The sequence below is a fragment of the Lagenorhynchus albirostris genome, chromosome 12, assembly GCF_949774975.1.
Source record: "Lagenorhynchus albirostris chromosome 12, mLagAlb1.1, whole genome shotgun sequence".
Lineage (NCBI taxonomy): Eukaryota > Metazoa > Chordata > Mammalia > Artiodactyla > Delphinidae > Lagenorhynchus > Lagenorhynchus albirostris.
The window spans coordinates 78,315,319-78,340,753 of record NC_083106.1 but is presented as its reverse complement, the minus strand read 5'-3'; the positions used below and the strand labels follow the sequence as shown (position 1 = coordinate 78,340,753).

General features: G+C 42.0%; 1 protein-coding gene across 5 annotated transcripts in view; it reads left to right on the top strand.

Annotated features, from left to right (window-relative positions):
* The window catches only part of CD109 (CD109 molecule), a 123,495-nt gene that overhangs the window by 39,307 nt on the left and 58,753 nt on the right, over positions 1–25,435 (top strand). For all 5 annotated transcript variants that reach the window (XM_060167572.1, XM_060167570.1, XM_060167569.1 and 2 more), the window contains 9 exons: positions 9,312–9,351; positions 11,868–11,952; positions 18,538–18,634; positions 18,908–19,049; positions 19,743–19,852; positions 22,025–22,249; positions 23,068–23,169; positions 23,254–23,316; positions 24,761–24,937. In XM_060167572.1, coding sequence (XP_060023555.1) covers positions 9,312–9,351; positions 11,868–11,952; positions 18,538–18,634; positions 18,908–19,049; positions 19,743–19,852; positions 22,025–22,249; positions 23,068–23,169; positions 23,254–23,316; positions 24,761–24,937 — 1,041 coding nt within the window. The remainder of the gene's footprint in view (positions 1–9,311; positions 9,352–11,867; positions 11,953–18,537; positions 18,635–18,907; positions 19,050–19,742; positions 19,853–22,024; positions 22,250–23,067; positions 23,170–23,253; positions 23,317–24,760; positions 24,938–25,435) is intronic.

Below are 25,435 nucleotides of genomic sequence, written 5' to 3'. Positions count from 1 at the left end.
ATTTACTGTCTTAACTCTTTTAAAGTGTACAGTTCAGTGGTATTAAATACATTCACAATGTTTTGCAACAATGTTGTGCACCATCCATCTCCAGAACTCTTTTCATCTTGCAAAACGGAAACTCTGTACCTATGAAGTAGTAACTGCGCATTTCCCTCCTTCCAGCCCTGCCCTCACGTCCCCGGCACCCATCGTTCTACTTTCTGTCTGTATGATTTTGACTACTCTTAGTACCTCATAGAAGTGGACTCATAGAGTGTATGTCTTTTTGTGACTTTATTCCACTTAGTTTAACGTCTTCAAGGCTCATCCAGGCTATAGCACGCGTCAGAATTTCCTTCCCTTTTTAAGGCTGACACATCTTCTGTTCTGTGTATATTCCGGATTTAGTTGCAAATTTTCTGGCATCTTTGATTATAAATTGTATTCCAGGTTACTAGAAGGCAGTTTTAGAGGTTCTTTAAAAGAGAGGCTGGCGCTGGTGTCTGAGCACCAGGCTTCCAGGAGGCAGGAGGGATCTTACCACACTGCCCTCTCCCTTGGGCAGCCTCGGCTGGCCCAGAGTTTCAGGTCTCTGGGCGACTCAAGCATCGGTGTCACATTCCTCTGAGGACCCGAAGGAAGAGCACTGAGAGAGCCCTGCTTCTGGATATCGCAGCCCTGCACCTTCCTTCCTTGGGAGCAGACAGCGTGTCTTTCCTCCCAGAGTGGCTGGTACAGCTCCCGCTGCTGGGACTTAGCCGTGGTTCCCACGCACCCGTGTGCCTGGGAACCCGCCGATGGCAGCTCTCGTTCAAGTTGCGCAGCGCAGCACCCCGCCCCCAGACGGCAAGTCAGTATCGCAGGCAGCGACCCAGGAGTTTGCATTTTACATTAGCACTCTAGGAAATCCTATTTGTTTTCGGGACCACGATTTGAGAAGTGCTGCTGTGTGCCCACAGCTAGGCATCTTCGGGTTCTGTCTCTTCCAGTGAGAGGCGGTGGTGGGTAGTGGAAAAGGCACGCCCCTGATTCGTTCTTGGAACTCCCTGGTGGTGAGACGGAGCTGCTTACTTGACCCCTCTAGGTGAGGAGCTCCGCACGGCCCCCTGGCAGCCTAGACTTTCTAAAGCAGATTTGGGGTCACGGTCTCAATTTTTACAGCAGCCCTTCTGGAGATCTGGGTACACAGCCTGCGTAGGAACCCCTGAACCAGACGACCTCTCAGTCTCTTCTGGCTGCAACTGACCGCAGTTTCTCAGCCCTTGTTTTGATCTTAGGCCAGTGTTGGGCTGGCAGATGAGAAATAGAAGGTAGAAAGCGTGATAGCCCCGAGGCCTGAGATCACTTTTTCGGTGCCCTGTGTGCTAGTTTGTGGGTGTAAAATTGTTGTGTAGTTCAGAGGCAGTCTGCACTGAATTGTTCCTTTGTTTGTAACGATGAAGTCTCCTTTCTCCTGAGCAAGTTGTTGTGGAACGTCAGGTAGAGGGGCACTGCGTGGCTTTTTATAGCCTTTCAGATGCTCCTTATCTATCTTTCTGCTCAGCTGTTCCCTGGTCAGTTTGCTTCTGCTGTCAGGGTTTTTCTGAAGCCATCGTCCTTTGCAAAAGAGCACACATTCGTTTGGACAGTTCTTGAGCTTGGAACGCTCCACGAGTGGCGTCTGGTGATCCCCTGGCAGGTGATGATGGCTGAACAGAGCTTGGAGCCGCCTGTGACGGGTCAGCGAACAGTGCATCTTCTCTGGAACGTGGATGTGGCTTCCAAAATCCTTTTGCTAGCCTCTGCTTGAAAGAAGGCTGCTTTTGGGGGGAAAGACTGTAAGTTCTTGCTTGCATGTGCAGTGAAGAAAGGAAGGAGGAGTTAGTTTTAGAATTTGGATTTTTTAGAGCATGTCAGCTGGTGGAGGCTAGCACTTCATTCTCCGTTCTTCTGTAGGTCCTTCTACCCAGCACCTCTACAGCACTTACTGATCCGTGTAGGCTTTTCTTTCCTTTTTTGGTGTGTTAAGGTATACATGAAATTTACCGTCTTAGCCGTTTTTAAGTGTGTAGTTCAGTAGCATCAAATACATTCACATTGTTGTACAAACATCACCGCCATCAACTTCCAGAATTTGTTTCATCTTTCCAAACCGTGATTAGTGTAGCTTAACAGAATATGACTGCCTTACTTATTAGACTGTGAGTTCCTGGAAGACTCAAGTTCTTTCTTTTTAATTGAAGAATAGTTGATTTATAATATTGTGTTAATTTAGGGTGTGCAGCATAGTGATTTGTCTTTTTTTCAGATTATATTCCATTATAGGTTATTTCAAGATATTGGGTAAAATTTCCTGTGATATACAGTAAATTCTTGTTGCTTGTCTATTTTTTTTTTTCTTTTGTGCGGTACGCGGGCCTCTCACTGCTGTGGCCTCTCCCGCTGCGGAGCACAGGCTCTGGACGCGCAGGCTCAGCGGCCACGGCTCACAGGCCCAGCCACTCCGCGGCACGTGGGATCCTCCTGGACCGGGGCACGAACCCGTGTCCCCTGCATCGGCAGGCGGACTCTCAACCACTGCGCCACCAGGGAAGCCCTGCTTGTCTATTTTGTGTATAGTAGTTTGTGTCTGTTAATCCCATACTCCTAATTTATCCCTCCCCCCTCCACCTTTCCCCTTTGGTAGCCATAAGTTTGTTTTCTATGTCTGTGAGTGTGTTTCTGTTTTGTATACAGATTCATTTGTATTATTTTTCAGATTCCACATATGAGTGATATCATAGTATTTATCTTTCTCTGACCTAGTTCACTAAGCATAATATTCTCTAGGTCCATCCACGTTACTGAAAATGGAATTTCGTTCTTTTTTACAGCTAAGTAGTATTCCGTTTTATACACACACACACACACACACACACACACACACACATCACATCTTCTTAAGCCAGTCATCTGTTGATGGGCACTTGGGGTGCATCCGTAAGACAAGAGTTCTGTGTGATTAATTTCCACATTTATTCTGTCCTGTTGTAGGAACTCAGTTATGCTTGTGGGATGAAAGAATGAGTGAATGGAGTGATTGAACAGTTTCTCCTAGACTGTTGCTACTGGTCGTTGTATCCTTTGTGACGCTCTATGACCTATAGTCCCAGTCTTCTATATGAGACTACAACTTAGTAGAGATATGTTCATATATTTTCATTCTGAGGTTACGTGCAATATATAGCTGTGTACTTGGTGCACCTGTGAGCCAGAAGGAAACAGGTCTTTTGGATTAATATTCTGGACTTTCTGACTTTGAAGATTAAAAAAGATTTCAGTCAAGAACTGAATATCCTGGTCTCTTGTGAAATTCAAGATGCACGCGCAAGTTTTGTGCCGTATTATTCCTGTGACTTTATTGGGTCGTTTGATCTGCTAATTGTCAGTCCCTGGGGGCACGCATTTAATTAAATTCTGGCTCCAAGCTAATATATGTCAGGAGTTCCTTGTCTTCTTCTTTCCCTCCAGAAGCTACCCTAGGGCTGCCCTTCCTTTCACATGTCCCTTACCGACCCCTCTCTTCAGTCAGAAAACTTTGGTATCGGATTTTAGCGTGTCCTGATCATCAGTGAAATGGGGAGTCTGAGAAGTCCGTCAGCGCATCTCACAGGGTTTTGGTGCTGGAGAGGATCTTAGAGGTAACCCAGACTCATCTCCTCCTTTGATGGAGGAAGAATCTTAGTGACCTGGTTGGGCTCAGGTGGTGTTATGGTAGGGTCAGGGCTAGAAGCTAGATTTCCTGATACTTTTCAGCTCTAGAACGTTAAATTATTTAATATGTGCTGCAATTGCTCTTTTAAGACAGTCACTTTTTTGGTTGAACATAGATGTCAACAGGGCTGTCTGGATGCATTGGTGGGGAGGGTGCCCACCTCTGTCACATGATTTTCGGTTGCCACACGTGTCACTCCCTCATACATTGCATTGTTTTCAAAATGTCTCAGATTCTGAACACAACAGCCAGGACTTTGAATTGAGGGTTTGAGCCTAGGAGACTCATGTTACAGCATATGCGTTGCCTGGTAGGGAACTATGTAGTATCCGTTAGTGTATTTACTAAGGATTAGCTCGCTGTCACCTGGCAGACTGTATAATCTTGGTATTATGAGCCATAAGATTAATTTTTTTTTTTTAGTTCTATGACTTTAATTTTTTCTTTTTAGAGTTGCATCTCTTTTTTTTAAATTGAAGTATAGTTGATTTACAATGCTGTGTTTGTTTCAGGTGTCAGCACAGTGATTCAGTTATGTATACATATATATCCATTTTTGCAGATTCTTTTCCATTATAGGCTATTACAAAATATTGAATATATTTCCCTGAGCTATATAGTAGGTCCTTGTTGTTTATCTATTTTATATATAGTAGTGTGTATCTGTTAATCATGAACTCCTAATTTATCCCCCCCATTTTCCCCTTTGGTAACAATAAGTTTACTTTCTATGTCTGTGAATCTGTAAGAAGATTAATTTTTAAAAGAACTTTTTGTTTGACGTAGGTTCACAGAAAGTACAGAGATGTCCTGGATACCCTTTATGCAGTGGATCCAATTATTTTATCTTATTATTGTACAACCTCAAAGGCAGCAACTTGATACTCATGTGATGTGTGTGTAGTCCTGTATGATGCTTGTCAGTGACACGGAGGAGATCTGTAACTCACTGGAACTCCAACTGCTGGCGGCAGCACACTGGGTACCAAGGTGGAGCCTGAAATGAGTACTGAGGCGCTGGGTGGAGTAAGAAAAGGAGAAATGAGCAGCACATGGAATTATTTTGCCTCAAGGGTGCCTTTCCCATTCAGTACAAAGCTGTAGCTACACTTCTGCTTTTCCCTCTTGCTTGAATTTGGTGCCTAAGAAAGCTGGTCATGTTGCATGTCTTTGAAGACCTCAATTCTTTGCACTTTCAGTAGCAACAGAGAGGATTAAATGAGTGACTTTGTTTGTTTTAAAAGAGAGCATGCTTCTCGTTCGTACTTCTCTACTAAGGAAACCAGTTTGTCCCTTGTACAGCATAATGTATTTGGTGCTGCAAATGGGGAAACTTCTTAGGGTGTGAATGTGCTTGTGGTATAGGATGCCTGCACCAGGCTCCTTCCGCCTGGAGCCCTGTGTCACAGACAATATAGTCTGTGTCTTGGTTGTTGGTTAGATCCATTCTTCCCAAGTCCTCTCACTATGAGTAATTATCGGGTACAGAACAACTTCAGCTCTTTGGATGTTTAGCTCCAGTCTTGATGGGTACCAGGATATTTGTGATTCTTTCTAATGAGGGAAGGGATTCAGGAAAATGCTATCTTCTGGGGAGATTCTGGTTTCTCCATCCTCACTCTCAGTAGATAATCTCCCTTTCTACTTTGTAAAGAAAACACATGTCATCAGATAGGAGTTTCTTTAAATTTCTCTGCCACATTTACAGATCTATCTTGTCTGCACCCATCTCATGCTTATCCTTTTCTTTTACAGAAAAGATATAATTCTTCATATCTAAGACCAAAACCTTGATCTCTTCACGGGTTTTTTTATCCTGCTTTCTCAAAAACCTTACAGTCTCCCAAAGACCACGCTGGAAACCTCAAAATCTCAAAAGATATACTGAAGCATATTAAAAACTTTGAGTTTATTTGAGGAGAAATCGATTGGAATTGGCAGTGCCAAACTGGAAGTGGTTGGAGAGTCCCCTCAGACAAGAGGTGGAGAGACTTTATAGAGAAAAGGTGGAAGCAAAGAAAGGAAATCAGAGATTGACCATAGCTTAAAGCCTAGGTGACTGTTTCTGACTGGTTGTCCTTAGCATTTTGATTTCATAACCGTGAGGCATTCACAGCCTTAGATCCTGGTTTGTTTACGTAGGGCGCCCACAGCATGAGAGCCCCATCAGTCCAATGGCCTCCTTACTTAGTTAACTTAAACCATGGGTCACTTGACAAATGGCTGTGTCTCCTCAGGGTAGTCTGAAGGTTATTTCAGTTTCTTGCAGGAGATGCTGTACAATAACTGAGGCTAATGTGATGAGCCTCCGGTATCAGAACCAGCCCGGGGACAAAATTCAATGCGTTCATTCATTAATACATACATTCATTCAACAAACCTTGAAAGCATGTTGAATTAGGTGCTGTGCCCCCAATGACTTCATAGTCTGTTTCCGGTGATGGGCACAAAGCAGATAATTATAGTATACTGTGTTAAGTAAAGTGATAGAGTGATACACAGGGTATTATGGGAGAGAAGGGGCTCTAACCCAGCACGGGGAGAGGCGATCAAGAAAAGGTCCCTGGTGGAGGCTGAACCCAGATAAAAGAGTCCAGGATGTTCTGTAGAACATTCAGGTGGAGGTGTCCCGAAGGTGGATTTGAGTCTGAATCTCCAGCTTGAGGGATGGCCAGAGATAAAGGTTTAGGAGTGTTTAGCGTGGAGATGACAGTTAACACCATGAGCATTGATGAACTCACTTATCAAGAGCATTGGGTTCAGGATGCGAAGGGCCAACATTTCAAGATCAGAAAAGAAAGGACCGTTAACGCAACAAGTCAGAAAGATAAGAGTACCAGGAGAACAGAAGATGTGACAGTGTTTACAGACTGAATGAAGGGGAGGAGACTAACCAGAGAGATGGAAAATCCAGGAATTGTCAGGGATGATTGGCAATGTAGGAGGCAGGAAGGGAGAATTTTATTTCAAATGTAAACTAATGTAACTACTTGTTTGTTAAATAATTGCCTAAAAGTTGGTTTCAAGGCTGTTGAAAGGAGGCCCAAACAAATTAGTTGATTTTCCACGTTTGCCAAAGCTAGCACTTTTTATTCAGTCTAATACATGTTATGAGAACTTTTTTGGTATCAGGCAGTCTGTTAGGTTGGCAACTCAAGGGATAAACTATGAAGGATAAAACCACGGTGTAACATGGACCTGGCTCTCAAAGAACTTGCAGCAAGATAAGCCATGTACCTAAATATTCAGGATACAGGGTGAAAAGTGACAAAGAAAGGAGGACTAAAGTGCATGGAGGCATAGAGATTACTTTTAAATTGGGGATCCAGAGAAGCAGTAATATTTGAGCCAAGTCTTGGAAGATGGGCAGAGGTGGAAGTGTGTGTAAGTCAAGTATAGGGGAGAGTGAGAGAAGGAGCACAGTGCACGAAACTCCAGGGCACTGTCAGCCTTGTAGGTTTGCACTGGACTGTGTCTGCTCCCTCTCTAGACTGAACTTCTGATGCTGAGAACTGTAATTAACCTTTACAGAGCCTCACGTGGTGTTTTACATGTAGTACTCACTTGGTGTTTGCTGTATGAACTGAACTTGAGGAACAGACATCATCGTTGTTAAATTGCTTATTCCACAGCCTTACCTGTGCTTTACCTCACTTGTAAAGCAAAAAGTAATTTAAAGACTAGAATTCTTTTTTTAATATTTATTTTATTTTTATGTATTTATTCATTGGGTTGCGTCGGGTCTTAGTTGCGGCATCTTTTTGTTGTCATGCGTGGGCTCCAGAGCACGCAGGCTCAGTAGTTGCGGTGCATGGGCTTACTTGCCCTGTGGCATGTGGGATCTTAGCTCCCCGACCAGGGATTGAACCTGCGTCCCCTGCATTGGAAGGCAGATTCTTAACCACTGGACCACCAGGGAAGTCCCACGACTAGAATTCTTATGTTATCAGTAAAACAGGCATTAAAGGTAGATTGCCTTCTTGATTTAGTTTTTGAGGATGACAAATAAGAACTTATAAATGAATCAAAGACATGTAATTTATAACATTCCTTTATATGACATGAAAACACTTTAAGATAGAAGTGACAAATGTGGAGATTCTTAAAGACTGATCAACACAGTTTCTTTGGGATCTACTTTATTTATTTATTTATTTATTTTTTAATTTTTATTTTTTTAATTATTATTTATTTACTTGGTTGCACCGGGTCTAAGTTGTGGCAGGTGGGCTCCTTAGTTGTGGCATTCATGTGGGATCTAGTTCCCTGACCAGGGATCGAACCAGGCCACCAGGGAAGTCCCAGGGAGGTGCTTGATGGTTTGGGCCAATACTTTGGGATCTACTTTAAATGCCAACACTGAAGCCAGGTTTTAGACAATTATTTTGTTGGCATATAAGTAGTTATATTTGTCTTATACTTTGAAATGAACTGTATCCTTCTTTTAGGATTAAAAAATAGTTTGCTGGTGTACAGTTTATTTATTAAAATTTTATTTACTTTTTATTGAGGTATAGTTGATTTATACTATCATGTTAGTTTAGGTGATGTACAGTTACTTTAGGTTAAACAAATATGATTTTAAAAAAAAAGCCAATATCTTGTAGCTGCATCTGTGTATTTGCTTTGATAAACTTAGGGAATCAGAATTGGAATACACGTTTCATTGGTGGAATTTCTTAGCTATCTTGAAGTGGTTCTATTTAATGTGTTACGTATGATTAGGAACGGAGAATTAGAAATATGAGGAGTTGGAGAAAAAAAGATATTCTAGGCCACACGTTTTCTTGTTGACACTGGTAAAGGAAAGAATTAACAGTATCTGTTAAAATAGGGTAGAGTGGGCTTCCTTGGTGGCGCACTGGTTGAGAGTCTGCCTGCCGATGCGGGGGGCGCGGGTTCGTGCCCTGGTCCGGGAGGATCCCACATGCCGCAGAGCGGCTGGGCCCGTGAGCCATGGCCGCTGAGCCTGGGCGTCCGGAGCCTGTGCTCTGCAACGGGAGAGGCCACAACAGTGAGAGGCCCGCGTACTGCAAAAAAAAAAAAAAAAAAAAAAAAAAAAATATGGTAAAGTGTACTGATTTAAGGGTTACAGTAGAAAATACTTCAAGGAATTAGGAAGATAAAGGGTGTTGGTCCATGATGATTTTGCATTCTTGACTATTTTATATATTCTTCATTGGTTTGCTTTGATAGGGATAGACAAACCAAATTTGAAGTCATTTCCTGTTAGTTTGACATGTGCTCCCCTTGCTTGATAAATTCCTAAATTATCTAATTTAATCTTGTTCTCATTTCACAAATGAGGGAAGTCAGGTTAAGCGGTTTGTTTCAATGACCTGCAGTGAATTAAAGAGACAGGTCACCTTGTTACGTTAGTGGATTGTTAAGAAAAACTCATGAAATTCACAGACTGCATGTTGCAGATAACTGAAAATAAACTTCTACAAAGTTAAAATAAATTGTTTCGTTTGTTAAATAATTATAAATGTAATTAAAAATGTTTTCTAAATGTTTTTGTGAGGTAAGCCAGCAAGCAAAGTAATTAAATAAGAACTCATATATTTTCTTGTCTTTTTCTTCTTCTTCCCAATAGGACCAGACATATTATCAGTCATTTCAGGTTTCAGAATATGGTAAGAGTTCTTCAACTTATTTTGATGGAAAACACATTTATTACTTTCCACAGAGATAGATAAGAGAAATTTCTAAGAGATATATTATTTAAAGTAAAAATCCCAGTGGATTTTTACCAGGTAAAATCCTAGTATTTCCTATAGGTCTGAGCATTTTTCTTTATAAAGAGTAAAGTAGGAATAAGATTGGTCGTAGTCCCATTATCCTGCTCCTTGTATGTATAGTTATTCTGTTTTTCTACTTTGTTGTGATCATAACATATTTAAAATTTTGTACGGTGTTTTTTGTTAAAGCATAACCACAGTCATTTCCCATATCTTTCACTTGGTCAGCACTGGTGAAGACAGGGTTTAACTTGAGTAAATCCTCTTCCTGCAGGTGCCCCATTTGTAATATCGCATTTGGAAACACGTAGATGTAAGCAACGTGCGACCCAAGTGTTTTGTTGGTGGATGGAGAGGAAGGAAATCGGAGAGTGAAGGCATAGGACCCCACAATTAGTTGTACTTTGAACAGCTGTTTTGAGGTTGCACACAAGCTTTTTCATCTGATTTGTGTTACTTTTTGAGATTGTGTCTCATTCAGACAGTAGAAATTCTGGAAAGTCGTTTGCTTGCCCCTTCGTGGCTCTGGTCCATGAATCCCATACAGCACTGTCACAGCTCAGCCTCATGATCACCTAGAACAGGGAGCAGCAAAGCTTTTTCCTGTTAATTGCCAGATAGTAAAACTTTATGCTCTGTGGGCCACACGGCTCTGTCTTAACTACTGAACTTTGCAGTTGTAGCACGAAGCAGCCATAGACAGTATGTAAGTGAAAGTGGTTGTGATCCAATGCAGTTTTATTTATGGACGTGGAAATTTGGATTTCATATAATTTTCCCATGTCGTGAAACAGTCTTCTTTTGATTGTTTCCAACCAATTGGAAATGCAAAACCCATTCTTAGCTCGTGCTGGTCATTGTTTACTGACTCCCGATCTGGAGCTGTGTTGTGCGGTTCAGGGGTCACTCACCATGTTGGCTGCTGAACGCTTGAAACGTGGCTGGTCTAAATGGAGATGTGCTCTAAGCATGTAGAATGCCAAATTTTGAAGACGGTATAAAAAAAGAAAGAAAAATAGCTCATTAATAATAATTATTTATATTGATTACATCTTGAAATGATAATATTTTAGATATATGGCTTTAGGTAAAAATATTACAAAAATTAATTTCACCTGCTTCTTTTTCCTTTTTAAATGTGGCCACTAGAAATTTAAAACTACACCATGTGGCTCAGATCTTGTTTCTTTTGGACAGCCCCGATCTAGGGGAATACATCAGAGGTGGCTGAGGCTTCTATAGGCTGTTTTTATTTCACACAGAGGCGGTGCTGGGTGGCTGTATGTTGTTGAAGGGGGTATGTAGTGGAGGGGCAATTGATTGCCAACCTGTGATGTTTGAGGAGGGGACATTTTAATTTCCTTGGTCTAAGAAAATTCTATCTCTGAGTGGCCAGGACCTTGGAGGAGGGTCAGAGTCCTGGAGTGGTCTCGGGCCTCAGAGCATCTTGGCACTCCAAGGGTCTTTCGCCTGGAGCTGGAGGTCTGTCCTGTTCTGCGGACTTATTGGTCGTCTTGATTCTTCTCTTGCGTTAATTGAATGGTGAGATGCCCTGTTATGAGATGGATCTATTTCATGGGTCAGTGAAGTTAGAGAAGAGGAATATTTCTATAGATTGGGAGGAAATGAAATTTTTTTTTACTCCAGTGAGGTGCTTTATATTAAATAATATTACTATTTATAAAATATTTCATAGCCTCATTATATAAAGCCAACCAAAGTAGAGGTTTCTAATTTTAGGGTTACCTTCAGGAACCAGTACCTGTTGCACAAGAAAAGCATCATTACTTTGTAGCCCTATCTTAGTTATTAACTAGAAATCCTAGGACACAACTTCGTAGTAATCCGTCGCGTTAGACTGTCACCACATTTACCTTTGATGGTCTCAAAGGACATGGATTCTCTGTGACTGCATGTGTGTCACCCTGAAGAAAAAGGAGAGTCTTAGGGTCTCAGAATGTGCTTTTCGTAACCAAATTGGAAAAAAGTCCTAGGGAAGGGGCTGCTCAGAAGTAGCTATTTACCGAGTGATATGGAAGTATTTTAACAAGCAGTAAGTGCCCATTGGTGGGTGACAGGTGAGTGAAAACCCTGGCCTGCTAGCACTCAGATGGCTTTGCATGTGGATACAGTTTAGATTCTACCGGTGGGAGGTTTCACAGGCCCGAGTGTCCATAGCAATTCCCCCATCCCCATCGCTGTCTAGTTACCAGCCTTGTAGGGTTTCTGATTTTGAGTGGAATGAAGTACTTTTATCTGTATGTTGTTAATGTGTACTTTTAGCCTAGTGAATCTAAGTGCAAATGGTACCATTTATCAACTCCTTTAGAGCAGTTCTGTTCTCTAGTTTGTTAAGTTGTAAAATGAGAGGTAAGTGGATTGTTTAAAATATCCTTGCTTTTCTTTTCCAGTATTACCAAAATTTGAAGTCACTTTGCAGACACCATTATACTGTTCTTTAAATTCTGTGAGTTTAAATGGTACCGTCACAGCAAAGTAAGTATCATATTGCTTTCTATGACCTTAAACTGTTCCGAAACTGTATGACAAAGAGCTCATTATATGCTCCAGAACATTAGCACAATCTGTTGCTTATTACAATACCCCAATGGGCAGGAAACAAATGTTTATAATAAATAATTAAGCACGGAACATGTCTGCCCAGGTCTTTGCACCCATGTCTCTGCTTCCAAGCTGATCCAGTCCTAAAATATTCCCCACAGGCTAGTGTCTTTCTAAGGCTAGCCAAGGGATTTACCTGATAGATTGTACCAGATTGAAGAAAAGCTTTATTTAGTCCTCATTCAGCTGTCTCTAATGGAGCTTGAGACGTGGGGGAGGGCTTTGGTTGCCTTATTGCAATTCACAGATGAGTCAGTGATCCACCTTCATCATCCGTTTCAGCATTTGGACACAGGGGACTTCCAGCCCCGCCCCGTGTAACTGCTGTCTAGCGGCTTTCATGATTTTGATCCAATGGCTGGAACATCACAGCATTTTGTTTTGCTGAGGCAAAAAGCGTCTTCAGAGTCCCAGACTACTGGCTCTCAAACGTATAGGCTGGGAGTGCCCTCAAGTAATTCCAGGACCGATTTCTTGTAGCATTTTAAATTTTTAAACAATTTTTTGTCCCTCCCCATCCCCCGGGGTTTGCGAGGACTTGGATGCGGTGACACCTGTGACGCACGTCCCTCCTTGGCCGGGACCTGTCAGTGGGTTGGAGTTGGCCTGGAGTAGGCCTCCTCAGGAGAGCAGCCTGCGGCTGGGTGCTGACTTAATCCTCTAAGGGGACAGGACCTGATGGAGCATCGCGGTGCCCTTTCCCTGCTCAGCTGTCCCTCCTTGGTGTCACTTGCGCCTCTTCCAACCAGAGAATGTCTTGCTGTGGGCCCCAGTAAACCTCAGCACACTCCCCGTGACCTCCGCAGCCCTTATGGAGAGGTGCTTGCCTTTCCTTCCCCAGGATGGGTGTGTCTTGTAGCATTTACTTTTTTAAATCTATTTATTTATTTTTTTGTGTGGTACGCGGGCCTCTCACTGTCGTGGCCTCTCCCGTTGCGGAGCACAGGCTCCGGACGCGCAGGCTCAGCGGCCATGGCTCACGGGCCCAGCCGCTCCGCGGCATGTGGGATCTTCCCGGACCGGGGCACGAACCCGTGTCCCCTGCATCGGCAGGCGGCCTCTCAACCACTGCGCCACCAGGGAAGCCCTGTAGCGTTTATTTTTGATGTGTCAATATCTGTACTTTGGTTTGTGAAATGTATTTAGCTTCAGAATTTATTTGTAATAGCTGGTAAACACTGGACCCCATCTCACCACTCATCGCAATATTCCTCTCCTGGTCAGGGTTTGTGGCAGTGGCGGTCGATGGGCAGTGAGTCCACGCACCAAAACGTCTGAGGACTCCTGCTTTAGATTCTTTTGGCAAACAAATCATGTGACACCCATGTGACATAAAGGCAAAAATGTGTCTACCATTTGTATACCAAGCTAGTTCAACTAAGAGGTAGCTTACAACGTGAATTTGAGTTCTGTGGCTGAACTTATGGTTTGGAAAACACATAAATGCCCACTTTGTCATAATTATTTTCCTGCCCTTGATCTTAGCTGAAGGTCAAGCATTCTGTCTGCGTTTTATTTTGAGGTCTTTGACTAACGCTTATAAAACTTAGTGACTTCAAATCCGCATAAACCATCAATGTCCACATGGATTAGGTTGAAAGTGGATACCTTCTTTTTTTCTGTTTTTAGTTTTCAGGGGTGTGCCAGGGATTTAGCAAAACCAGTTAAAACAGTGGTTCTTAAACTTTGGTAACTCTCTAGGAAATTTATTGTACATCTAGGAAATGTATTGTACATTTTCAGGGGGTGTGGATCCCCTGAAGCAACAACATTGACAGCCTCTTCCCACCAACCCCGCAGTTTCATCCTGATTCTCATTTGTGGAGCCCCTTTGAGATGCTAATGGCTGAGAATGACATGGCAATTGTGACGGTCCCCAGGCAGTTCTTTAGGGCTCAACAGGTTGTGTTCTCATCATTTTCTTTAGTATGTGTATCAGTCGAGCTATAGCCAGAGAAGTAGAAGCAGCAGGAGGCATATATTAAGAGATTTACTGCAAGGAGTTGGCTTATTTGACTGGGGGGACTAACTAGGGAAATCCAAAGTCTGTAAGGCAGGTTGTCAGGAAGGGCAGCTAGAGCTCTCAGGTACGGGCTGACGTTTCTGTTCACAGGCAGAATTTCTTCCTCTTTAGGGAATTCTCAGCTCTGCATTAAGGCTTTTCAACTGATTAGATCAGGCTGATCAGATGATCTAGGATAATCTCCTCTACTTAAAATCAACCGACTATAGACTTTAATCACACCTATGAAATACCTTCACCTTGACACCTAGAGTGTTTGATTAAGTGACTGGGGACGTTAGCCTAGACACATCAGAAAGCCCATCTTAGCGTTTGGTTTGTCTGTTCTAGGTAGTAAGACAATTGTTGCCAATTAAAGTCCTCAGACATGGCTAGTTCTCATAGTACAGGCATACCTTGGAGATTGTGGGTTCAGTCCCAGGCCACCGCCATAAAGAAAATATTGCAGTAAAGAGAGTCACGTGAAGTTTTTTCGGTTTCCCGATGTGTATAGAAGTTATTTTATTCTAGATTGTAGTCTACTAAGTGTGCAATAGTAAGGCCGAATCCGGCCTCTGTGCCCCGACACCGAATTAATTCTCGGAGACAGAGTTATGGGTGAAGTAAAAAAGAATAGCTTTATTCCTTTGCCAGGCAAAGGGGGTCACAGTGGGCCCTCAGAACTGTGTGTCCGAACCCAGGGGCGTTGGAGATGAGTTTTATAGTCAAGGGGCGGGGTTGCTGACAAGGACCAGGGGGCATGCAGGGCTTGCCTTCCTTCAATGCAGGGATCATCTGGCATCAGGTGATGATGGACGAACCGTGACCTTCTCTGGAATGAAGCGTGCTTCATCGAGGACTTAACATCTTCCATTTGCTGGGGGTTTGAGTTCTGCAGAAGAGCTCAAAGATACTGTTATGTGTATCCTTTGCTGGGGAACCAGGACCCTGCCCCAAGGCTGCACTACTGATTCCTGACCGCTCCTCCCTTGTCTCTGCATCCCCTCCCTTCCCTGATTAGCGACTGTTTGAACCTGTCCTTTGGAACTCAGTGAAGGGAACACAGAAAGGCTTTTGTGCCCAGGAATCCCACAGGGTCCTGCTCGGCTTCAATAGCGTTATGTCTAAAAAACCAATGTACCTACAATGATTAGAAAATACTTTATTCCTAAAAAAGGCTCACCACCATCTGAGCCTTTAGTGAACTGTAATTTTTTTGCAATAGTAAACTCAAAGATTGCTGATCACAGATCACCACAGCAAATATAATAGTAATGAAAAAACTTGAAATATTGTGAGAATTACCAAAATGTGTTACAGAGACATGAAGTGAGCAAATGCTCTTGGAAAAAGGGCATCAATAGACTTGCTCATCGCAAGATTGCCACAAACCTTCAATTTGTAAAAAACACGGTATCTGTGTGTTTACTGTGCCAAGCACAATAAAACGAGGTCTGCCTGTAGTCCGTTCCGAGTATTTCCTTCCTATTAAATCTTCTTCCTTCAGGTTTCAGTTGCCTAGGGATGATGTCCGCTTTGGGAGCAAAGCAAGGCGGTTCTGTCCCAGGGCAGCGCAGATCTTGTGTGTGAATTCAGATGAGCAGATCCCGACAGGGCCGAGGCCCTTTCCCCAGAGGCCTCCTCCACCCCAACGTTCATGGGTTCTGGGCCTATCAGTGCATTTCAGGAGGGTCTTTTTTTTTTTTTTTGCGGTACGCGGGCCTCTCACTGTTGTGGCCTCTCCCGTTGAGGAGCACAGGCTCCGGACGCGCAGGCTCAGCGGCCATGGCTCACGGGCCCAGCCGCTCCGCGGCATGTGGGATCCTCCTGGACCGGGGCACGAACCCGTGTCCCCTGCATTGGGAGGCGGACTCTCAACCACTGCGCCACCAGGGAAGCCCCAGGAGGGTCTTTTTTTATTCAGATTGTGGATATAATTTACAACTTTGCAACAGATTCAGGAAATCTTTTGACTAGCAAGGTCTTTTATCAGTCTCTAAAAGTCGGTAGAGACCTATTCTATAAATACCGTGTCCTGGAGAAGATAGAAGTGATGATGGTGAGGGTCTGTCTGTGTCTCTCCTCCCTTCAGGCTGATCCTTCCAGTTGGGCCTTGGATTCACTCTTCTGTCAGGAGAATCCCAGGCCCACTTCCCCTCTCACCTGTGTCTTGATTTCTTCCATTTGGTATCTTTAACCTTTTGCTCTTTATCTCTGCATTCAAACGTTTCTGTCGTTAAAGGAAACGAGCCCTCCCTGACCTTCATGCCTCCTCCTAGCTGCTGCCCTGTCTCTCACCTCTTTGAAGAGTTGGAGCTGCCTTGAAACACTTCTTCACATCCTGTTCGTTCTTTAGCCCCCTGCGTTCTTCCTTTCTCGCTCACCGTGATATGGAAACTGCTTTCACCACGGCACAAAGACCTCATTCTTGCCTCGCCTTGTGTGTACTTTCTTAGGCTTTTACAACTTTTTTCTCCCTTTGCAGCATCGGACATTGCTGTCCTCTCCCATTTCCTTTCTGGTTTTTCTCCTTTCCCTTAGTCTGCTCCTTTGAGACTCTTTGCAGACAACTCTCTTCTGATCACATTGTAAACGTTCTTGCTCCTTAGAGTTCCATCTTTGGCTCTCTTTTCTCTTTTTACACATTTACTTGGAGTTTTCTTCTCCATGGCCAGGGCTTCTGCTGTTTATAATTTGCTGAAACCTAAATCCGTATCGCCAGCCCACATTTCTAGCTTGACAGTCAGATCTCCATGTCTTGCTGCTCACTGGACATCGCCCACTGGATATCCCACAGATATTTTAATCAGTCGTCTTCCCCAAACCTGGTTCTCTGCACCCCTCTCTTGGGTGGACTGCAGCACCCTCTCTTTAGCTGAAGTCAGCTGTGCTTGTCTGACTCCCTCAACCCCCATAGCCGGTCAACCTCCAGTGCTGTTGGGTCTCTCTCCTTAATATCTCTCAAATAATCCATCTACCTTTCTCCACCGCCACCTCCTTGATTCAGGAATGTCACCTCTTCAGCTACGGTTGTAGTTTCTTAAAACTTTTTCCTGCCTCTGTTTTTACCACATCCAATCTTCCCTCTACTTTGGATCCAGACGTCTTGTTGTTTCCTCTTCTTGTTGGCCTTCTCTCTTTCTTCTCCACCTCATCCTAACGGCCCCCCCCCACACCCCCTTCTGCCTTCTTCTTTCAGACCATTGCCTTGAGAGTGAAGTTCAAAATTGTTAGTGTATCTTACAGAGTTCTTTTCTAGCTTCATGTCTTTTGAAACACCTCACCCAGCCCCTCATCTACCCTCCCAAAGTCTCCTCCCAGATCTTACTTGTGCTTCCAAGAATGCAGAATGCTTTTTCTGACCAGGAGGCCTTTACATAGGCAATTTCAAGGCGTGGCTGCTTGCCTCTAACCCTCTATCCTTATAGCTCTCAAAGCACTAAAAACATGGCTATTCTACCCTTTTGAGGTTGTGTCTGTGTCGTGGTTACTACCGCACCTGGGTGCCTAGCACAGTGCCAGTCATGGAGTGGGCTTCCAGTAAATGCTTATTGAAAGAACAAATGGATAAACAACGTAACTCCTAAGATTTCAGTTTCAAGCTGTGTGTAGCGAAGCAGAGTCCTCCGTATGCAATCAAAAGCCTGTTACTTTGAGTGAACCAAATTAAGGTGTATGGGCAATAGTTTTGGTCTTGTCATGGAATTGGGGGTAAAGAGTAGGACTTGAAATCCAGTCGTTCTTTGGGTGTACTTTGAGAGATGAATTCTGTTGTCTTATCACTTGGACGGTTGTTATTAAGTTATAGATATGATTTTAAATATTTATTTGTATTAGCTATTATGGTCATCTCTGTGAGTAGATGATAACAATTTTGGTTACTTTTGCTAGTAGCCATCTGTCCCATGAAGGCATAGTTAGTGAGCAGAAGATTACTGGAAATTTCCTGGAGAACAAGGTTAACACGCTCATTTTAGTTTTGAAATCTTTAACGGAGATGAATAAAAATCTGCATTTGTTTATTAGCTTTGATGTGAACGTCTGCTCACTATTCCCACCTCATTAAAATAAATAAAATTCGCCACGGCGAATGCAACTTCAACTAACATTTAAAAATATTCAAAAGCTACAGTGTCTCCTGGGCATGCAGTTAATGGGCCAGTCCAGATTTCGAAGAATAAAAGATTTTCATAATCTTTTAAAAATCTTTTGATGGGAAACTGTCACTTCCAATTACGATCAGATTTTCTCTGGAGTCTCCAGAGGCTGGGTAAAGTGTGTATTATGAACTGTTTTTGAGGTATTGTAGTTAAAAGTCTTCTCATTTTGGAGACTTAATATCAAGGATCACCATTTATTAAGCACATTCCTAACTATGTTTTAGTTTTAGAAATTTGTAGTAAGAGTATATTTTTAATATAATTCTTTTAAGTTAGGCCTCGTGTATTATTTTTCAGGTATACATATGGGAAGCCAGTGAAAGGAGACCTAACACTTACATTTTTACCTTTATCCTTTTGGGGTGTGAAGAAAAATATTACAAAAACATTTAAGGTAACTTTTGCAGATATCTTATAACTTGTAATGGGGAAAAACTGTAAGTGTACTTTCTCTAGAAATCAGATTTTATACTGAATTAATCAAAAGTTGAGCATAAGAAAATCAAGAGCTTTCTATCATTGAACAAATGAGAATTTACCCTTTTTTAAAAAAATGATTAAAGTGGAAATAGAACCATTGTATCATTGTGACTTAGTTTGGGTTTTATTTCTAAAATTTGAAGTGCTAAAGTGAAGAATGACATTGAAACATTTTTTAACAAAACAGATAAATGGATCTGCAAACTTCTCTTTTAACGATGAAGAGATGAAAAAGGTAATGGATTTTTCGGATGGCCTTTCTGAACACATGAATCTGTCTTCTCCTGGGCCGGTAGAAATTTTAGCCACAGTGACAGAATCACTTACAGGTTTGTAGACTTTGAAGTGAAGGTAAAGCTATTTCTGTTGCGCTGCTCTGTCATCTCTTATTATAATCGGTACGTTCATTTGAGGGCACTGTTGCCTAAGGATGCTAGTTAATGCTGAGATTGTCATGACTATTAGTCTAACTTGCAGAATGTTTTCGTAATGAAGGGGAACCTTATTTTCTTTGAAAGGATGTACTTCAACCACCTGTGATAGGTATTTATAATTTTTTCCATCTCTATTTTTTTTTTTCAAACTGAAAACTACATGGAAGGCCTACCTTTTCAGCTGACTAACCATCCTCCTTTTTTTTTTTTTTTAAATAACATCTTCTGAAATCTCACCTGCTCCTAGACAGTTTTCTCTTTTAATAATAAAATAAAGGTTAATTACTTGGATCTTTCCAAGTAATTGCTACTTTTTAATGGCTTTCACCAATCCCCGAAAGTGCAAAAAGACTATTCTGTCAGTGGCCTGATCTCTGGTGCACATGTCATTGATTGGGGGACACTAATGGTGCTCAGAAGGGATCCACAGAGGACATGTACGGTCCTCTTTGTGGCCAAGCCAAAGAGCCTTCTGTGTCTTGACATCCTAACCCCTTTGGGAAGTAGCTCAGGTGGAGAGATTTGGTGGATAGAAGCTGTTGGTAATATATTACTTTTACTTTCTAAATGGTGCAATTTCCAAAACAGGTATCTCAAGAAATGCAAGCTCCAATATATTTTTCAAGCAACACGATTACATCATTGAATTTTTTGATTATGCTACTGTCTTAAAGCCATCTCTCAACTTCACAGCCACTGTAAGTTGGCATATTTATTAATTGTCTAAAGCAGTAAGTTCAGTTTAGTGAAACAGAATGGGAAATAGTACTTTCAATGCTTTTCAAAAAATTTAAGCCCAAGGTAGGTAGATTACTTTTCCCCTTTAGATATATGAGGCACACAGAATTGTTTCCAAATGACCTTTATCTAATTTATTTAAAAAAGTAGTTTCCAAAAAATTTTTCCTCAAAATATATTTAATAAGTAATTCAAGTTAGATTTGAATTGCGACATTGAAGTTTTTATAAATTAATTGAAGGAATTAGATGGTAGTCAAAAAATTTCAATTTCAATTTGATTTTTATAATGACTAATTTTAGTCCTAGCAAAGATGTAGCATTAAAAAGTATCAACTAATCTACTCAATTTTTTGAGAGAATACTGAATTAACATTTATTGACTGAGTCAATAAATGGGGCTTACAGACCTAAGAAGGACCCAGTCTCTACCCTGGAGTCACAGTGTTTGTGATGGTGACAAGAAAATATACACATAACTGTAATTCAAGGCAGGATAAATCAGTGTCATGAACACATTCCTGTAGGGATTTAAAACAGGTGTTGGCAAACTTTGTCTGCAAAGGGCTAGATAGTATATATTTTTAGCTTTGAGGGCCATATGGTCTCAGTCACAACTGTGTGACTCTGACGTTGTAGCATGAAAGCGGCCACAACCCCTTGGTAACCAAGCCAGGGTGGTCACGTTCCAATAAAAACTTCCTTCCAAAGAGACTGGATTTGGCCTCCCTGCCTGTCATAGTCTCTGGCCCCTGCTTTAAAGAAAGGAGGGTCACTTCTTGTTGAATAGATCAAGAGAAGTTTTAGAGTTTCTAGGTTGGTGGCTATGTGGAGATTTGGGGGGGCAGGGATGCGCTCAGAGAGGGTCCTGTCCTGATACCTTGCCCTAAACATCTCTTCCATCTCGCTCAATATCTTTTTACAATAAACCAGTGATCTAGTGAGAAAAAAAAGTTTTAGATAGCTTCTGATTTTAATAATCTTATAATTTAGACAGTTTGAAAAGGTAGTTAAGAAAACCCCCAGGAATCTGCAAATGGTAACTTGCAAATGAATAGAGGGAAACAAAGAGAGTTCCGGGAGGAACTGGCTGTAGGACAGGGATGGGGGTCACTCAGGGATGCTTTATGGAGAAGCAGAAGATTTAGGTTATTTGTTACAAGATCTGCAGCATTTTCAGTGTTGGGACGTGTGGGTGGGGAACGAGATGAGCTGAGACGTCTACACAAGGCGAGAGCTTTGGTTGGCAAGCCAGGGTGCCTTCAGGTGACAGTGACTGGACCGGGGCAGTGATAGCAGAGAGCTTGTGTCCAGGAGAGGTCAGAGAGAAAACAGGGGGCGAAGCTTGGGGATTGCAGAGGGTCCTCCGTGTCTCACATGCTCTAAGCAGTGAAGATCTTTGTACCTTATGAACGTGGGAGGGGTGTGGCGAAAACAGCGTTCCAGGGGGACTGGTGGGGTCTGTGTGCAGGACAGACCTGTCCTGGGTGTGGGGCAGCAGCCCGGGCACGAGGCCAGCAGGAGGCTTGCGCTGCTGACTCTGGGTGGAGAGCATGTAAGAGATGTAAGACTTGGTGTGCGTTGGATTTGGAAGGTGGGAAAAGGGAAGGGAAATTCAGAGATGTTAAGTCTGACGGAATTGTGGGATTAGCAAAAATAGGAAAGGCGAGACGGTTTCTCACCTTTAGATGTACTGAATTTGAGATGACAGGGATGTACAAGTAGAAATTTCCTGCAGGGGGTTGGAGGTGTTGAGTATGAGCTCCAGAGCCAGATCAGGATGGCAGCAGGAGTGCTGAGACCTTTGAGGGTAAATGATAATGAGGTTTTGACAAATTCCCACATTTAGGGAGAGGGAAGGGGGATAAAAAAGGACACCGAGAGGATGTAGGAAGAGGGGTATGCAGTGAAAGAGGTGATTGTGGAGCCGTGGAAGGCAAAGGAGGCATAACAGCCAGACGGGAGGGGAGGCCGCCCAGAGAGACCACTGAACCTGGAAGTTAGGGGGCTGCCGATGATTTTTGAGAGTTCGGTTTCATGGGAACAGCACAGATGGAAACTGGATTCAACTAAACTTGAATCCTTTGCTTCTCTTGTTTACCTGATTTCAAAATGTTTTCTTTTGACAATTAGGTGAAGGTAACCCGTTCTGATGGCAATCAACTGACTCCTGAAGAAAGAAGAAATAATGTAGTCGTGATGGTGACGCAGAGAAACTATACCGAGTACTGGAACAGATGGGATGGTAGAAATCAGGAAATAGGGGCTGTCCAGATCGTAAATCATACTGTCCCCCCAAATGGAATCTTCAAGATTGAATTCCCAATCCTGGACGATTCCAGCGAGCTACAGTTGAAGGTACCATCTGTTTCCCATCATTATGTTACCGCAGCAACCTTAAAATTGTCGTCTTGTGGTAGGCACTCAACCTGTTGGGAGGTCACTTGGGTACACGGGAAGTGGACGCATTTTTATTTTAAAAGAATGGGGGAAAGGGTTAAAAAGTGATTTAATGACAGTACCTGAGAATTAGACTGAATGCTTCCTTGTAAATTCATTTTGAAGAGCAAAGTAAAATAGTGATCCGAAGATATGACGGAGAAGCCCCCAAACTCCCAGTCTAGGTGATTTTCAGTCATTTGAAATGGTGTTTTGGCAGGAGCTGAGATCAAAGGGGAATATGTTTTTTACATTTACACTCCTTTGCTGGACTGAGGCCCCCAGCCATTCCCGCTCCCTTTCTCGTGGTCACTCAGCCCTGTCAGTGTGGCCTCTGAGTTTTTCTCTCACCAGTGGTAGACTGAGTGAGCTGATATGATTTCTTGCTTATAGTTGAGTTCTGTATTGTGGGGGAAAGGATTCCTTTTCCATTTCCTTCTTTCTTCTCACAGTGTTTCCTGATAATACACCTTTGTTTTGGAAATAAGTTAGGACCGTCCGTACTTTTTTCCTCTTAGATTATGACGATGAAGACCATTTTACACGTTTACAGCTATCACCTTCTTTATAGTATAAGCTGTAAAATGATGAAGATGCAATGTCTGGGGAATGTATTGTTTCCTGCGTGAAGAAAAGTGAAAGTGAATTTGCCTTTCACTGATTGTCCAGCAGGTAACATCCTTTATCAAGGTGTTTCTAAAGATGAAACTTTATGGTTGCCTTTTCTTTTGTTTTAGGCCTCTTTTCTTGATACTGTGAGTAGCATGGCTGTTCATGATATGTTTAAGTCTCCTAGTAAAACGTACATCCAGCTAAAAACAAGAGATGAAAATATAAAGGTAATGATTACAATCACTTGTTAATTATAATTGGACTGTCTTGCCACTGATATGTATATATTAATTAAAATATTTTTTTTCTAGGTGGGATCACCTTTTGAGTTGGTGCTTAGTGGCAACAAGCAGTTGAAGGAGTTTAGCTATATGGTAATCTCTTACAGAATCTGAATTTATGATCTATTGTAGAATTGTCTGAAATAATGTCTACCTTAATTTGAAACTGAACTTACTGATTTTTAAAATTCAGCCTCACACTTAAAAGAAACTATTATATTTTAATGTATTGTATGTTATACATGCACAATATGTAATATTTACATACGTTCTTACAGAGTTTTCTTTTTTTTCTTTTATAAATTTATTTATTTTTGGCTGCGTTGGGTCTTCGTTGCTGGGCACGGGCTTTCTCTAGTTGCAGCAAGCAAGGGCTACACTTCGTTGCGGTGCGTGGGCTTCTCATTGCGGTGGCTTCTCTTGTTGCGGAGCATGGGCTCTAGGTGCGCAGGCTTCAGTAGTTGTGGCACACAGGCTCAGTAGTTGTGGCTCACAGGCTCTAGAGCGCAGGCTCAGTGGTTGTGGCGCACGGGCTTAGTAGCTCCGCAGCATGTGAGATCTTCCCGGACAAGGGCTTGAACCCGTGTCCCCTGGATTGGCAGGCGGATTCTTAACCACTGTGCCACCAGGGAAGTCCCTCTTACAGAGTTTTTTATATCTAAGTTATATATAAATTTACTTTGCAAAATTTTACATTTTTTTTCCTTTACCACAATGGATTATTATAGGACATTGAATATAGTTCCCTGTGCTATATATAGTAGGACATTGTTGTTTATCCATCCTATATATATATAGTTTGCATCTGCTAATCCCAATTCATCCCTCCTCTACCTTCCCCACTGACAACCACAAGTCTGTTCTCTGTGTCTGTGAGTCTGTTTCTGTTTTGTAGATAAGTTCATGTCGTATTTTAGATTCCACATATAAGTGATATCACATGGTATTTGAATTTCTCTTTCTGACTTACTTCACTTAGTATATTATCATACTAGGTCCATCCATGTTGCTACAAATCAGCCTCACACCTTTTTAAGCTGTCCTTTTTATATTGAAATCAAACTCTTTTTTTCTTTCTTCACCCATATTTGCATTTCCAGTTTAAGATGAATAATGAAATCTTGCATTATGTTTAAAATTTAAAATTCTATGAGATAAGCCACGTATGTTCATTATAGAAAATTATAAAACATAAGGAAAACAAAAACACATAAAAATGCTCCGCATAAATTGTAGTTTTGCTAATCTAGCTCTCTCAGTGGTGCTCTGCAGTCCTTCCACTCAGAAATAGATTCTTGACCATCAGGCTGCTGTTGGCTCAATCACGGTTGCTTTATCTTATCCTTTTCTAATTACCAGCGTATACTCTCTGTGGTGGTCAGGGAGGTTTACTTTTGTGTGTGTGTGTTCAAAAAGGATTTGAAGTTGCTTTAAGTCAAGAATTTGCATGTATGCTTAAAATTATGATAAACATAGCTGTCATTGAGATTCTCACTAGCTTTAGCATAAAATAAAACTCATGTACTCTTCTTTTCAGGTAGTGTCCAGGGGACAGTTAGTGGCTGTAGGCAAGCAAAATTCAACAACGTTTTCCTTAACACCAGAAAATTCTTGGGCTCCAAAAGCCTGTATCATTGTGTATTATATTGAAGATGATGGGGAAATTATAAATGATGTTCTGAAAGTTCCTGTTCAGCTTGTTTTTAAAAATAAGGTAAGATTTAAGGTAATGATGTTTAAAAGAAAACTTCATATTAGTAAAGTCTGAGAAATGTAATATTTCTTTAGAAAAGTGTCATGAAACCAAATTGGTTAGAAATTTATATTCATTTCTAGAACTGTGGCTAAACCTCTTCATATTTAATTACTGTGTATCTGTTTTCACCTGTGGAATTATTGGACACTGTGCGTCTTCTTTGTAAGTCATGGTTCTTGGCTTTAAGACTTTAATTCAAATCCAAACTCTTTCAGGATTTCCCAAATGGTGGAGTCAATATTGCTCTGGCATGGAATTCCAATGGCAATATATATGTGGTGTTGCTATTTGTGTGGGAGAGAAGTGAGGGTTGTAGGAGGGAGTGAGGCATCTGCACTGATGTGTGGAAGGAGAGCTGGGCTTTGGTTTATCCATTTCATCAGTCTGGAAACTAACCCAGGACAAATTTACAATGAGCTTGGCTGCTTTGCGTGTGGAGATCTCTGTGGAGTTTTG